The 14,373-nt window shown below is 38.8% G+C and overlaps 1 protein-coding gene across 3 annotated transcripts in view; it reads left to right on the forward strand.

Annotated features, from left to right (window-relative positions):
* The window catches only part of LOC139757416 (uncharacterized), a 79,351-nt gene that overhangs the window by 44,759 nt on the left and 20,219 nt on the right, over positions 1 to 14,373 (forward strand). For all 3 annotated transcript variants that reach the window (XM_071677898.1, XM_071677899.1, XM_071677900.1), the window contains 4 exons: positions 1,304 to 1,443; positions 4,329 to 4,461; positions 6,454 to 6,579; positions 8,454 to 8,536. In XM_071677898.1, the coding sequence (XP_071533999.1) occupies positions 1,304 to 1,443; positions 4,329 to 4,461; positions 6,454 to 6,579; positions 8,454 to 8,536 (482 nt within the window). The remainder of the gene's footprint in view (positions 1 to 1,303; positions 1,444 to 4,328; positions 4,462 to 6,453; positions 6,580 to 8,453; positions 8,537 to 14,373) is intronic.

Below are 14,373 nucleotides of genomic sequence, written 5' to 3' on the forward strand. Positions count from 1 at the left end.
CTCACTTTTCTGATCTTTTTCTGGTGAAAACCTGACCAAATTCTTCCCAGTGGTCATGTTTCTTAACCTTTGTTATTATGACCTGGCTCTACTTTCATTTTTCTTTTAATCTTTACTTGTCTTCCCATTTTTCTTTTAATCTTCAGTTGTCTTTTCTTTTACCTTGTCTGCAGATTCAACTCTTTTTGTCCTAATTTCTGAAACTTCATCTGCAGTGTCAGTTGACTTTTATAAGCATCTAATCTTCAGTGCATTTCCTTCTTTTGAAAGGATATTTTCTTTACTTTGGCTTCATTTAGCATCAGAGATATAGATAGATTAGCACAAAAAATCACTGATTTATGTCTTGCCTGCTATTTCATTATTGTAAATTGGTTTGGCCCATTTGTTGGTAAAATTCTGCTGTAGTAATTCACCAACCATTGTGCCTTTGGTTCTCTTCCTGATCACCATTTGAATGCTTTAGCATTGAGTGTGAATGCTGTGTACCTTACTAAACATGCTACTGTACTCTCTTTATATCTTCCAAAGGAATTTTTTCTCTTGTAAAGCAAACTCATATAATCAGCATTGCAAGGTCTGATTTCCAGAAGTCTGGAATATTATATATGTGTTGTGATAATTTTTCTTTTGAGTCGTTTTTTCACATCTACAGGGCTCTTATTTGTCCAGTATGGAGTACTACTCACACACACTTTTTTTTTTTTTTAAAGCCAGTGGGGAATAAAAAGGCTTCTATCTTATTAATTCTTCATGCATCATCTCTCGCTAACATTCCCTTCCTGTCTGCTGTGACGTTGCTACCCTCTCCTTGTTTTATAGGTATTGTTTCAGCATATACTCTTGTGAGCTGTTCATACATATCCCTGCCATCCTTGGCACATGTCTAGCTCCTGCATCCTATAGTTTCTGAATTAGAATGGCCTCTTGAGGATTAACCATAGTCATACCTTCTTCTTTTCCTTGAGCAGCAAAGTTGGGGAATTCTCTACCTTCTTTTATGCCACTTTCTATAACCTGTCCAAAACCCTTTTCTTTTCACCTAAGGTGGCCATGATCAGGGTATGTTAGTGCCCATGGTGTGTCAGTCAGTGTTCAAAAAATGAAAAGCTTTTCTTTGTATTGCAAAAGAAGTTTTTTTTTATTTGTTACATTAATATCTGTTTTGTTGAATGCACAGAGAAAACTGTATATCGATCTGTAACCAGTACCCATGAGATGTTGCCTTATGTCTCATTTGGATAAAAAAGCCTAATCAATCCTGTGTAAGATGTTGTGTCAGAGTAGTCGGTCTCCTTTACAGTGCCGAGTGTTCAGAGATAAGATGGTGGATTGGGGTAACGTCACCCTTGGGGGCGACAAACACAACCATGACACAGTTGCATCCCAACTGTATCTCAAAGACATCATGTTTATCCCACCCTGTGTCATCGTTGACTTTGGGTGAGCTCCTACCATTCCAAGTGGGTCGTGCACTTTACCCACGCTGCATTCTGCATTGACATGCAGCTTAAGTTGAAATGCACAACATATTATATAGGCCATAATCTGCACAGTTGTTGTACTTGGTGATGTTGCATACTTAAGTTCTACCCAGCAGTGCAATATACCAAGTCTTACTTTTCTTTTTTTTTCTGCACATTGTTAACCCAAGGTTACCTTGTACCACAATACATCCTTTATATTATTTTTTTGCACATTATTAAACCAATGTTACCTTGCACAACAAAAATCTATTATTTATCCTAGCATCATGCACTACAATGCATCCATTATTTATTCTAGCAATCATTATTTATCCTAGCAATCACTATTTTCACATTATTAAACCAGTGTTACCTTCAGCACAGTGCATTCATTATGTATCCTAGCTTTCTTTACATAATTAAATCAATGCTACCTAACACCACAATGCATTCATTATCACATTATTAAACCAGTGTTACCTTGCACCACATAGCATTCATTATATATCCTAGCATAAATGTTTCCAGGAAGAGGTTGCTTTTATGGATCTAGCTCCCTACAGCTCGTATTCATTCCTGATGATAAACATTTGAAGAGCTTTGGCTATACTCTTGCATCATGTAGCACATGAGCCATATCCTGCACTGCTGTATATCCAAGACTTACAATACACCATAATATAGCCATTGTATACTAAGCCCATATCCAGTACTCTAATGTACTGAAAATAGATTTAGTACCAGGGTTTAGACTCACTTAACACCTAAAGTGCCATGGAGTAAGCATATCCAAGAAATATTGAGCAATGCTGTTTATTCAAATAAAATCCTGTAAGGAAATTTTATTCTTTGCTTTGAAGAATGTATGTGAGAAATACTTAGAAAAAAATGGATTTGCATGTAGCATCTGTGGATCTGGAGATGGCATATGATAAGAGTTGATAGAGATGCTCTGTGGAAGGTATTAAGAATATATGGTGAGGGAGGCAAGTTGCTAGAAGCAGTGAAAAGCTTTTATCGAGGATGTAAGGCATGTGTACGAGTAGGAAAAGAGGAAAGTGATTGGTTCTCAGAGAATGTCGGTTTGCGGCATGGGTGTGTGATGTCTCCATGGTTGTTTAATTTGTTTATGGATGGGGTTGTTAGGGAAGTGAATGCAAGAATTTTGGAGAGAGGGGCAAGTATGCTGTCTGTTGTGGATGAGAGGGCTTGGGAAGTGAGTCAGTTGTTGTTCACTGATGATACAGCCCTGCAGGCTGATTTGGTTAAGAAACTGCAGAAGCTGGTGACTGAGTTTGGTAAAGTGTATGAAAGAAGAAAGCTGAGAGTAAATGTGAATAAGAGCAAGGTTATTAGGTACAGTAGGGTTGAGGGACAAGGGACAAGTCAATTGGGAGGTAAGTTTGAATGGAGAAAAACTGGAGGAAGTGAAGTGTTTTAGATCTCTGGGAGTGGATTCGGCAGCAGATGGAACCATGGAAGCAAAAGTGAGTCACAGGATGGGGGAGGGGGTGAAAGTTCTGGGAGCAATGAAAAATGTATGGAAGATGAGAACATTATCTCGGAAAGCAAAAAATGGGTATGTTTGAAGGAGTAGTGGTTCCAACAATGTTATATGGTTGCGAGGTGTGGGCTATGGATAGAGTTGTGCGGAGGAGGGTGGATGTGTCAGAAATGAGATGTGGTGTGAGGCGGTTTGATTGAGTAAGTAATGAAAGGGTAAGAGAGATGTGTGGTAATAAAAAGGGTGTGGTTGAGAGAGCAGAAGAGGGTGTTTTGAAATGGTTTGGTCACATGGAGAGAATGAGTGAGGAAAGATTGACACAGAGGATATATGTGTCAGAAGTGGGGGGAACGAGGAGAAGTGGGAGACCAAATTGGAGGTGGAAAGATGGAGTGAAAAAGATTTTGAGCGATTGGGGCCTGAACATGCAGGAGGGTGAAAGGCGTGCAAGGAATAGAGTGAGTTGGAACGATGTGGTATTCCGGGGTCGACATGCTGTCAATGGATTGAACCAGGGCATGTGAAGTGTCTGGGGTAAACCATGGAAAGTTTTGTGGGGCCTGGATGTGGAAAGGGAGCTGTGGCTTCGGTGCATTATACATGACAGGTAGAGACCGAGTGTGAACAAATGTGTCCTTTGTTGTCTTTTCCTAGCGCTACCTGGCACGCATGCGGGGGGAGAGGTTTGTCATTTCATGTGTGGTGGGGTGGCAACGGGAGTGAATAAAGGCAGCAAGTATGAATTATGTACATGTGTATATATGTTTATGTCTGTTTATGTATATATATGTATAGGTATGTATATGCGTGTGTGGACATGTATGTATATACATATGTATGTGGGTGGTTTGCGCCACTCTTTCATCTGTTTTCCCACGCTACCTCACTTACGTGGGAGACAGCTACAAAGTATGATAAATAAATAAATACAGTATATTGTAGCTGTATCCTGCACTGCAGTGCACATAGGCTCGATCCTACACTAGCATATACTAAGGCTGTATTATATAAATTAATATACCCTTTACATCCTGCACCAAAGTGTACCAATCACTGTTGTAATATAAATACTATTGTATTATGATCAGGTTGTCTTCCTGCAGCATAAAGTATCCTACACATGGCCTACTGTATAGCATATCCCAGCTTTATCCTTTATTAGTTGCATTATATTGCAGTTTATCTTTACTGCATTTTGTTCTTTAATGAACTTTATCAAAACCTTGATTGTGATATATCCATTTTGTATCATGACTTGAAACTTACTTTTCATCTTTTTCCCTTGTATCCATTAAAGTAGCTACACATGGCTGAGATGACAGTGACCAATTAGGCTTAACAGGTGATATATCTCACAGGAAGAAGACCCAGATATTCCTGAACAAGGAAATGAAGACTGTGTTGATGATGAACATGTGTCAGATGGAGGACCAGAGCAGCTTCTCTCGAATGTATCGCATTTCACTGGTCAACTCCTTTGTTGAGGACATGGTAAATATTGTGAACATCACTGTCATAACTATATATTTATGTACCAAGTTTATCTTCCTTGCATCTGCTTCCAAAGTAAGATGTGTAGGGATGAATGCTCATCATGAGGGATAAGTCGCTGTTGAGATACCTAGGGTGGATGAAGTACAACCGTGCAGGATATTCAAGTATGGAAGTTTGTTGAGCACCCTGTTTGGTTCTTTTCTAAGATACATCCTATAATACCATTTGTTTCATATACCTGAGCCTTTTTTTTAAACTTGATTTTTCTTGAATCATATTCACTTGCATAATCTGTTCAAAAATGACGGTGTTTTCATTCAAGATCTTAAACTATATCAGTCATGGCTGTACATTTGTATGTGTAAATTATTTTCTGTAGATCAGCATTGTTATCATTGACGTCACCATCATCATCAGTGTTTTCATCAATATTTGCTTTGGATTTAAGACCATTTCCAAGATCTCATCATAGCTTAACTGATGGACAAATGAAGCATTATTGTCCACATTTAAGTGCTCTTCAGTGTTGCTTTTCCACAATATTTTAGCATTATCACAACATATGCCTCTAGCATACTCTAGCAGTTCAGACACTTCTGATTTCTCTTTGTGCTGCCACTGCCAATGAGGCTATCTTCTGGTCTCTTGGACTTGATTATGATGTGAGTGTGGCAAACAAAGAAAAGAATCAAGCTGATTACTAGAGTGTGTATCCAAAAGAAGCAGGAGTGTGAATAAAGCAATGAGCTTGTTAGATTGGTGCTACACTAACAAAGTGGTAATGCCAAAGATAGTTATGTACACCAAACTAAACGGTGATACTGTAACTACCTAGCTTAGTTCATGTTTTGAGCAGATTGTCTGGAATACATAAAATTAGATGTGAATGGAATATTTCCTATTTTAGTTTATAAATGGAAAATTTTAGTAATTTAGTTCATTTTTTAGGCAGAACGTCGGGAATACAAACAATTAGAAATTAAGGGATTATATTTTTTTCTAAATATAGTTTTTGAGCATTTCTAGTTTTGGGGTTGCCAGTTTTCAGAGGTTATACCTGTACTGCTACTGCAGTTACTACAATCACTGTCACTACTACTATTGCTTTTACCATTACTAATACTATTACTGCTCTTATTATTAATGTGCTATCACCATGACCAATACTACAACTACCATTGTAGTGTTACTGCTGTTACAACAGATGCACAGCACCATATTTACTACTACTGCTGTTACTAGTATTCCTTCTCTCACTACTACTACTATTACCACCACCACCATAACTACAGTGCAACTACTACTACCACTACCACTACCTGCATTTCCACAGGTATTGTCAGTGTAATACTGTGCTTTTGTTTCAGCTATAAAAACTTCATTTGTGGTAATACATTTACAAAAATGTATTTAGAGTGAGATATTTTGTCTTCCAGAGTCTGTATATAATGCTAATAATTTGAGAGATATAAACAGCTTATTATTACAAGTACCACTTAGTACCACTTATGTCATCTTAATGGTACTCAGTATCAAAGTCTTCCTTTAATAGTGGCACCAAGCTAAACAGAAGGGCTTGAGAGAATGTTTAGAAGCATCCAAAGTAGAAAAGAAAAATATTTGTGAGACCACATTTCTATGCCCTGTACATGGCTTTTGTTTTCTCATATCTAGGTGTGTAAATCTTAGTATAGTCATTATAAAGTCATTCATGCATGTTTTTACAAATTTACAAAATTGTTGTTGTTCATTCGCATGATAAACTTTACAAAAAACTCGAACCTTAACGAGTTTAATGAGGTAGATATTACATACTTAATCCACACTTTGCTATAATAGTATTTTGAATACTCATTTTTTTTCCCCAGCTTCCTTTTTCCTCTCCATTTGCCCTAATTCTTCTTATTCTTTATCTTTGTACTTATTACCCTTATGTTTTTATATCTTTTCATTCACTGCTGTATCTCTCCCTCCTTACAATCCCTGTAGGTTGGAGATACTAATCTAGGGAAATGTGACCTGAATCGCCTAAGAAATTGTATCTTCGACCTGGACTCGGAGAACCTCAAGAAACTAGATGAAGTTGCTTCTTCCTTTTACATTCAGTCCTTACAAGTAAGCTAACTTGCTCTTGGAGCCAAAGTGGGCTTCAAGTTAGATTTGGATGAAAATATCACACATAAGTTGCATCAGATGTTTTTGCAGAAGTAAGTCATAAGTTAGATGTAAAGTAAGTCATGATACTCTACCTGCTTATGTTGTTAGTTTACTCACCAAACAGATTTAGAATAAGACCCCTTGTTTAGCCATTCCAGACATTTTAAGTAAGTTATGATTTTAATGTAAGATGAAGTATCACATTTTGACTAGTCTTAGTGCTAGAGCTTAGGTGAGACATTAGATAGGTTTGTAACAAGATGCTGTAAATGGTCACCCTTAATGTTTAAACTAAAGAAAGTTGCTACTATACAATCTCAAAAAAAAAAAGGACAATTACTAATTAGAATAATGCTTTTTGCATAGGGTTTCATTTGTAGAACAAACCTTATTATCTGCTATGGTGGGGGATATCATACATATAGAAACTTGAGACTGCTCATTCTCTTCATGTTTGGTGATATTTTCACCATTTCTATTCCAGTTGAGATTTTTCTTCCTCCAGTAATGAACTATGGATCACAAGAAGTTGTCCTAGGAAGAAAATGCTTATATTCTTGTTTGTATGCAAGAAAATATGTCTACTAGTCAGACTCCATGATGTACCCACAGTGACAAGTTCACCATTCAGACAAATTCTCTTTTTCCTAGCATCACCCTTCCCTGAAAAGCTAGATTTGGATGACCTAGAAGGACCAGTATGACAACTGATAAACTGATAAGGATGGGATTTTTAACAAATTGTGCTTCATCAGGTTACCAGTTGCTTTACTGGTCCTTATAGAGTTGACTGGACCCAAAATTTCAGGTAGGAATGATGTTAGATGTAAGAAAAAAATCCATATGATGAACTCAGCCCTGCCAGTATGTCTTGAAATCTTGCTTGTAGACACATTTTCTTGCTTTCAAGTAAGTAAATGGGCCCTCTTTTCCTAAGACTTCTTAGGACCCATTGTTAATTGCTGATAGAAGATATCACGTAGAACAGAAACAGCAAAAGTAATTGCAAATACGAAGAAAGCAAACAAAAGTTGCATCCCTATGCTCTCAACACCACAGGGAAACTTAGGCAGCAGACCATCTCATCTCAGTTCTGAGACCATACACTACTGCTAAACAGATGGAATTCCCACTGTAAGCAAGTAATAAGACTTGTTCCAACTTGAGACTTACATGTGAAAGCCTTATTTTGAATGGCAGCTGTTGATTTTTTTTTTTTAAGATTTTTGTTAAATCTAAGACACCACACTAGGTCACTCCTGTTATTATAACTAAGGTAAATTACCACTCTTATCTAAGGCAAAACAGTAGTGCAGCCAGTCTTACTGTGATGAGATAATCTAATCAACCGTAAGGAATATTTGAGATTATTGTGGAGCATTAATATTTCTATGAGATGGTGTATCTGTACGCTTACTAGTGTTACATAAAAATCATCTTAAATGCGTGATATCAGGAGTTTTATTCTGGATACTCTGTTCGATGTGTTTGACAAGGGTAATTACATTAATTCAGGTATATAAATAATTGTGATTTACAGAATGTTCTGTGATCTTCAGTACCAAGAGGTACAAAAATCTATTTACTTACAAATTTGGATTATCAGTTTAAATCAACTTATTTCTTGTTACACTCATGCTGTCAAAATACCTCATTTAAATCATTTTCATGGTTGTTGTGTGAGTTATGATTTTTCAAATAGGTGTCATTACATTCCTTCATATTATAGAAAAGCAAGTATGGAAGTAAATGAATGAAGTACTGGCCTAGTATGGGTAAATGAATATGGTACAATCAATAAAGTTAACAGTAGGTCCCTCACTTGTTCTCAGGAAGCCTTCATGAAACCTGTGCCACCTTGTCTGGATGAGGCTCAGAAACAGCAGACTGGTGAACTTTTGGTGAAGGTTAAAGGGTAAGGTCGTTCTATAAGATGAAAGGGTAAGGTCATCCAGCATGGAGATTTTATCAAAGAGTGACATAAATGTTTAGGGTTGGCCATTCGTATTTGACATAAATTTTTGTAATAAGATAGGACAGAACAAAGTAATGCAAATTTTCATTATATTAAGGTGAAATACAAACATGGCACCTCAATATCACAGCTCACTGTTCTTAAAATCATGGTTTTTAAATGCATCCTTTACAATTGGTACATTCCCAGCACTGACACACTTCATTGTCTTCACTATACCCTCACTAATAGAAGTGAAGTCTTCATTAATTCTGATTTTAAGTTCATCTGTACTTCCGGGACATATCTTTCAAGCCCTCACCTTGTATAATCCTCAGAGAAAGAAGTCCTGTGTGGACAGGTTTGAGGATCTAGTTGGGCCCGAAAGAGTACTAAACCAAAATTAAATGTTTTCTTCATTGGTTGTTGTCTTTGAATTATCTTATATATTCTAGTCACATGGCATGTTGCACCATCTTGCTGAAACTTTTTTCCATAAACAAAAGTTTTGCAATATACAGTTTTCATGTAGCCTTTAGAGTTATTTTACTTTATTTTCAGAAGTACAACCAAGTAAATCAGCATGCAGAAAAACCACCATGTGCCTTTATCAGGATGCAGCCCACTTTGGTGTCACTCAGGATTTTTGTCAGTCCAAAATCTGCAGTTCTGTATGATGATGCAACCATTAATATCAAAATGTGCCTCATCTGACAGAGAAACTGTTAATGATATTGTTATCTTTTCACATTTACCTAAGAAAGCAAACATATACTGAAATTGCCATTATCACATTTATCATGAAATCAGTGACATAAAATTGAGACACTTTCCTGGAGCTGCATTTTTGGGTATTTGAGCAGATTGGATTTTGTATGCCTGTTGGTAGAAGTCTGTAAAGCATGGATCAATACTTGTTCTCCTTATACCACTTTCAGCTGAAAAGGAACAAGGTGACTTCTTGAGACTTCATTAATTTCCTGCTGGAACAGCACTTATTGTTTGTTATGTAGATCTATGGTGATTGGATTGACAAACATTACCTTCTTTTTTGAAATTTTTTGGATGAAGGGATGATGTTGTCTTGAAGCAAAGCATTTCTGTGTCCAGCTTTGCATATGAATTCCCTCATGAGCATCCACAATGGAGCCATATCTAAAATAAGGTTCCATGATTTTTCCTTTTTTTGGCACACCTCAGTGTTTCATCATTTGAATTTCCAAGGCTTTATTTGAAAAATGAAAAGGATTGAGTGAAGAAGATTTTGAGTGATTGTGGCCTGAATATGCATGAGGGTAAGAGGTATGCAAGGAATAGAGTGAATGGAACAATGTGGTATACCAGGGTCGACGTGTTGTCAGTGGACTGAACCAGGGCATGTGAAATGTATGGGGTAAACCATGGAAAGGTCTGTGGGGCCTGGATGTGGATAGCAAGCTGCATGACAGCTACAGACAGTGTGAATGAATGTGGCCTTTTTTGTGTGTTTCCCTGGCATTACCTCACTGAATCAGTGGGTAGTAATGCAGTTTCCTGTTGGGTGGGGTAGCGCCAGGAATGGATGAAGGTAAGCAAGTATATATACATGTGGATATGTATGTATATGTCTGTGTATGTATATGTGTGTGTGTATGGCCTTTGTGTTTATGGCTGAATGGACCATTTTTTGTCTGTGTCCTACTGCTACCTCACTGACGTGGGAAATGGCAGTCAATTATAATAATAATATTATTTATTTTATATATTTATCATACTTTGTCGCTGTCTCTCACATTCGCGAGGTAGTGCAAGAAAACAGACAAAAGAATGGCCCAACCCACCCACACACACATGTATATACATACATATCCACACACGCACATATACATACCTATACATCTCCACGTATACATACATATACACACACAGGCATAAACATAAATGCACATGTACATAATTCATACTGTCTGCCCTTATTCAGTCCTGTCACCACCCCGCCACACATGAAATGACAACCCCCTCCCCCTGCATGTGCGCGAGGTAGCACTAGGAAAAGACAACAAAGGCCACATTCGTTCACACTCAGTCTCTAGCTGTCATGTATGATGCACCGTAACCACAGCTCCCTTTCCACATCCAGGCCCCACAAAACTTTCCATGGTTTACCCCAGACGCTTCACATGCCCTGGTTTAAACCACTGACAACACGTCGACCCTGGTATACCACATTGTTCCAATTAACTCTATTCCTTGCACACCTTTCACCCTCCTGCATGTTCAGGTCCCGATCACTGAAAATCTTTTTCACTCCATCTTTCCATCTCTAATTTGGTCTCCCACTTCTCTTCATTTCCTCCACCTCTGACACATGTATCCTCTTTGTCAATCTCTCCTCACTCATTCTCTCAATGTGACCAAACCATTTCAAAACACCCTCTTCTGCTCTCTCAACCACACTCGTTTTAATACCACACATCTCTCTTACCCTTTCATTACTTACTCAATCAAACCACCTCACACCACACACTGTCCTCAAACATCTCATTTCCAGCACATCCACCCTCCTCCGCAAAACTCTATCTACAGCCCACGCCTCACAATCATATAACATTGTAGGAACCACTATTCCTTCAAACATACCCACTTTTGCTTTTCAAGATAATGTTCTTGACTTCCATACATTTTTCAAAGCTCCTAGAAGGAGCTGCCTTCATCCATTCCCACCGCCACCCCACCACACATGAAATGACACCCCCTCCCCCCCGCATGCATGCGAGGTAGCACTAGGAAAAGACAACAAAGGCCACATTCGTTCACACTCAGTTTCTAGCTGTCATGTGTAATGCACCAAAACCACTGCTCCCTTTCCACATCCAGGCCCCACAAAACTTTCCATGGTTTACCCCAGATGCTTCACATGCCCTGGTTCAATCCAGTGACAGCATGTCAACCCCTGTATACCACATCATTCCAATTCACTCTGTTCCTTGCACGCCTTTCACCCTCCTGTATGTTCAGACCGCAATCGCTCAAATTTTTTTTCACTACATCCTTCCACCTCCAATCTGGTCTCCCACTACTCGTTCCCTCCACCTCTGACACATATATCCTCCTTGTCAATCTTTCCTCATTCATTCTCTCCATGGGACCAAACCATTTCAATACACCCTCTTTTGCTCTCTCAACCACACTCTTTTCCTTACCACTTATCTCTCTTACCCTTTCATTATTTACTCGATCAAACTACCTCACACCACTTATTGTCCTCAAACATCTCATTTTCAGCACATCCACCCTCCTCCTCACAACCCTATCTACAGCCCATGCCTCGCAACCATATAACATTGTTGGAACCACTATTCCTTCAAACATACCCATTTTTGCTCTGAGATAACGTTCTCGCCTTCCACTCATTCTTCAACGCTCCCAGAACCTTCGCCCCCTCCCCCACCCTGTGACTTACTTCCATGGTTCCTTCCGCTGTTAAATCCACTCCCAAATATCTAAAACACTTCACTTCCTCTGTTTTTTCTCCATTCAAACTTACCTCCCACTTTACTTGTCCCTCAACCCTACTGAACCTAATAACCTTGCTCTTATTCACATTTACTCTCAGCTTTCTTCTTTCACACACTTTACCAAACTCAGTCACCAGCTTTTGCAGTTTCTCACCAAAATCAGCTACCAGCGCTGTATCATCAGTGAACAACAACTGACTCATTTCCCAAGCCCTGTCCTCCACAACAGACTGCATACTTGCCCCTCGCTCCAAAACTCTTGCATTCACTTCCCTAACAACCCCATCCATTAACAAATTAAACAACTGTGGTGACATCACGCACCCCTGCCACAAACTGACATTCACTGGGAACCACTCACTTTCCTCTCTTCCTACACGTACACATGCCTTACATCCTTGATAAAAACTTTTCATTGCTTCAAGCAACTTACCTCCCACACCATATACTCTTTATACCTTCCACAGAGCATCTCTATCAACTCTAACATATGCCTTCTCCAGATCCATAGATGCTACATACAAATCCATGTTTTTCTAAGTATTTCTCACATACATTTTCAAAGCAAACACCTGATCCACACATCCTCTACCACTTCTGAAACCACGCTGCTCTTCCCCAATCTGATGCTCTGTACATGCCTTCACCCTCTCAATCAGTACCCTCCCTTATAATTTCCTAGGAATACTCAACGAACTTATACCTCTGTAATCTGAACACTCACCTTTATTCCCTCTGCCTTTGTACAGTGGCACTCTGCATGCATTCTGCCAATCCTCAGGCACTTTACCATGAACCATACATACATTGAATATCCTCACCAACCAGTCAACAACACAGTCACCCCCTTTTTTAATAAATTCCACTGTAATACCATCCAAACCCACTGCCTTTGCCAGCTTTCATCTTCTGCAAAGCTTTCACTACCTCTTCTTTGTTTACTAAACCATTCTCCCTGAGCCTCTCACTTCACACACCATCTTGACCAAAACACCCTATATCTGCCACTCTATCATCAAACACATTCAGCAAACCTTCAGAATACTCTCTCCATCTCTTTCTCACTTCACCACTACTTGCTATTGCCTCCCCATTAGCCCCCTTCACTGATGTTCCCATTTGTTCTCTTGTCTTATGTACTTTATTTACCTCCTTCCAAAATATCTTTTTATTCTCCCTAAAATTTAATGAAACTCTCTCACCCCAACTCTCTTTTGCCATCTTTTTCACCTCTTGCACCTTTCTCTTGACCTTCTGCCTCTTTCTTTTATACATCTCCCAGTCATTTGTACTATTTCTCTGCAAAAATTGTCCAATTGCCCCTTCTCTTCTCTTTCACTAACAATCTCATTTATTCATCCCACCACTCACTACCCTTTCTAATCTACCCACCTCCCACCTTTCTCATGCCACAGGTATCTTTTGCACAAGCCGTCGCTGCTTCCCTAAATATGTAGAAATATATAGGTATGTATTTGTGCATGTGTGGGCTAAACGTTTACATATATACATGTGTATGTGGGTGGGTTGGTCCATTCTTTCGTCTGTTTCCTTGCGCTACCTCGCTAATGCAGGAGATGGCAATTACAAATAATGAATAAAGTAAAATATATATATATGTATTATCCATGGGGATAGGGGAGAAAGAGTACTTCCAATGTATTCCCTGTGTGTCATAGAAGGCAACTAAAAGGGGTGGGAGCAGGGGGCTGGAAATCTTCCTGTCCTGTTTTACTTTTCCAAAAGAAGGAACAGAGAAGGGGGCCAAGTATACCACATTGTTCCACTTTATCTCATGCATGCCTTTCATCTCTGCTCAGAATGTTTTTCACTCCATCTTTCCATTTCCAATTTATTCTCCTTGTTTCTTCCACTTCTGACACATAAATCTTATTTGTCAACCTTTCCTAACTTATCCTCTCCATATTTACAGACCATTTCAGCCCTTTTTCGTCTGCTTTCTCAACCACACTTTGTCACCACGTCTCTCTTACCCTTTCATTACTTACTCGATCAAACCACCTCACACCACATATTGTCCTTAAGCATTTCATTTTCAACACATCCACACTCCTCTGCACAACCCTCAGATCCAGGTAATATTGTTGAGTTTACTGTTCCTTCAAACATACCCATTTTTGCTTTCCAAGATAATGTTCTCTCTACACACTCTTCAGCACTCCCAGAAACTTTGCCCCTTGCTCCACCCTATGACTTTCTATGGTTCCATTCTCTGCCATGTCCACTCCCAGATATCTAAAACACTTCTCTTCCTCGAAGTTTACTACTTTCAAACTTACA

Source organism: Panulirus ornatus, chromosome 26, assembly GCF_036320965.1.
Source record: "Panulirus ornatus isolate Po-2019 chromosome 26, ASM3632096v1, whole genome shotgun sequence".
Classification (NCBI taxonomy): domain Eukaryota; kingdom Metazoa; phylum Arthropoda; class Malacostraca; order Decapoda; family Palinuridae; genus Panulirus; species Panulirus ornatus.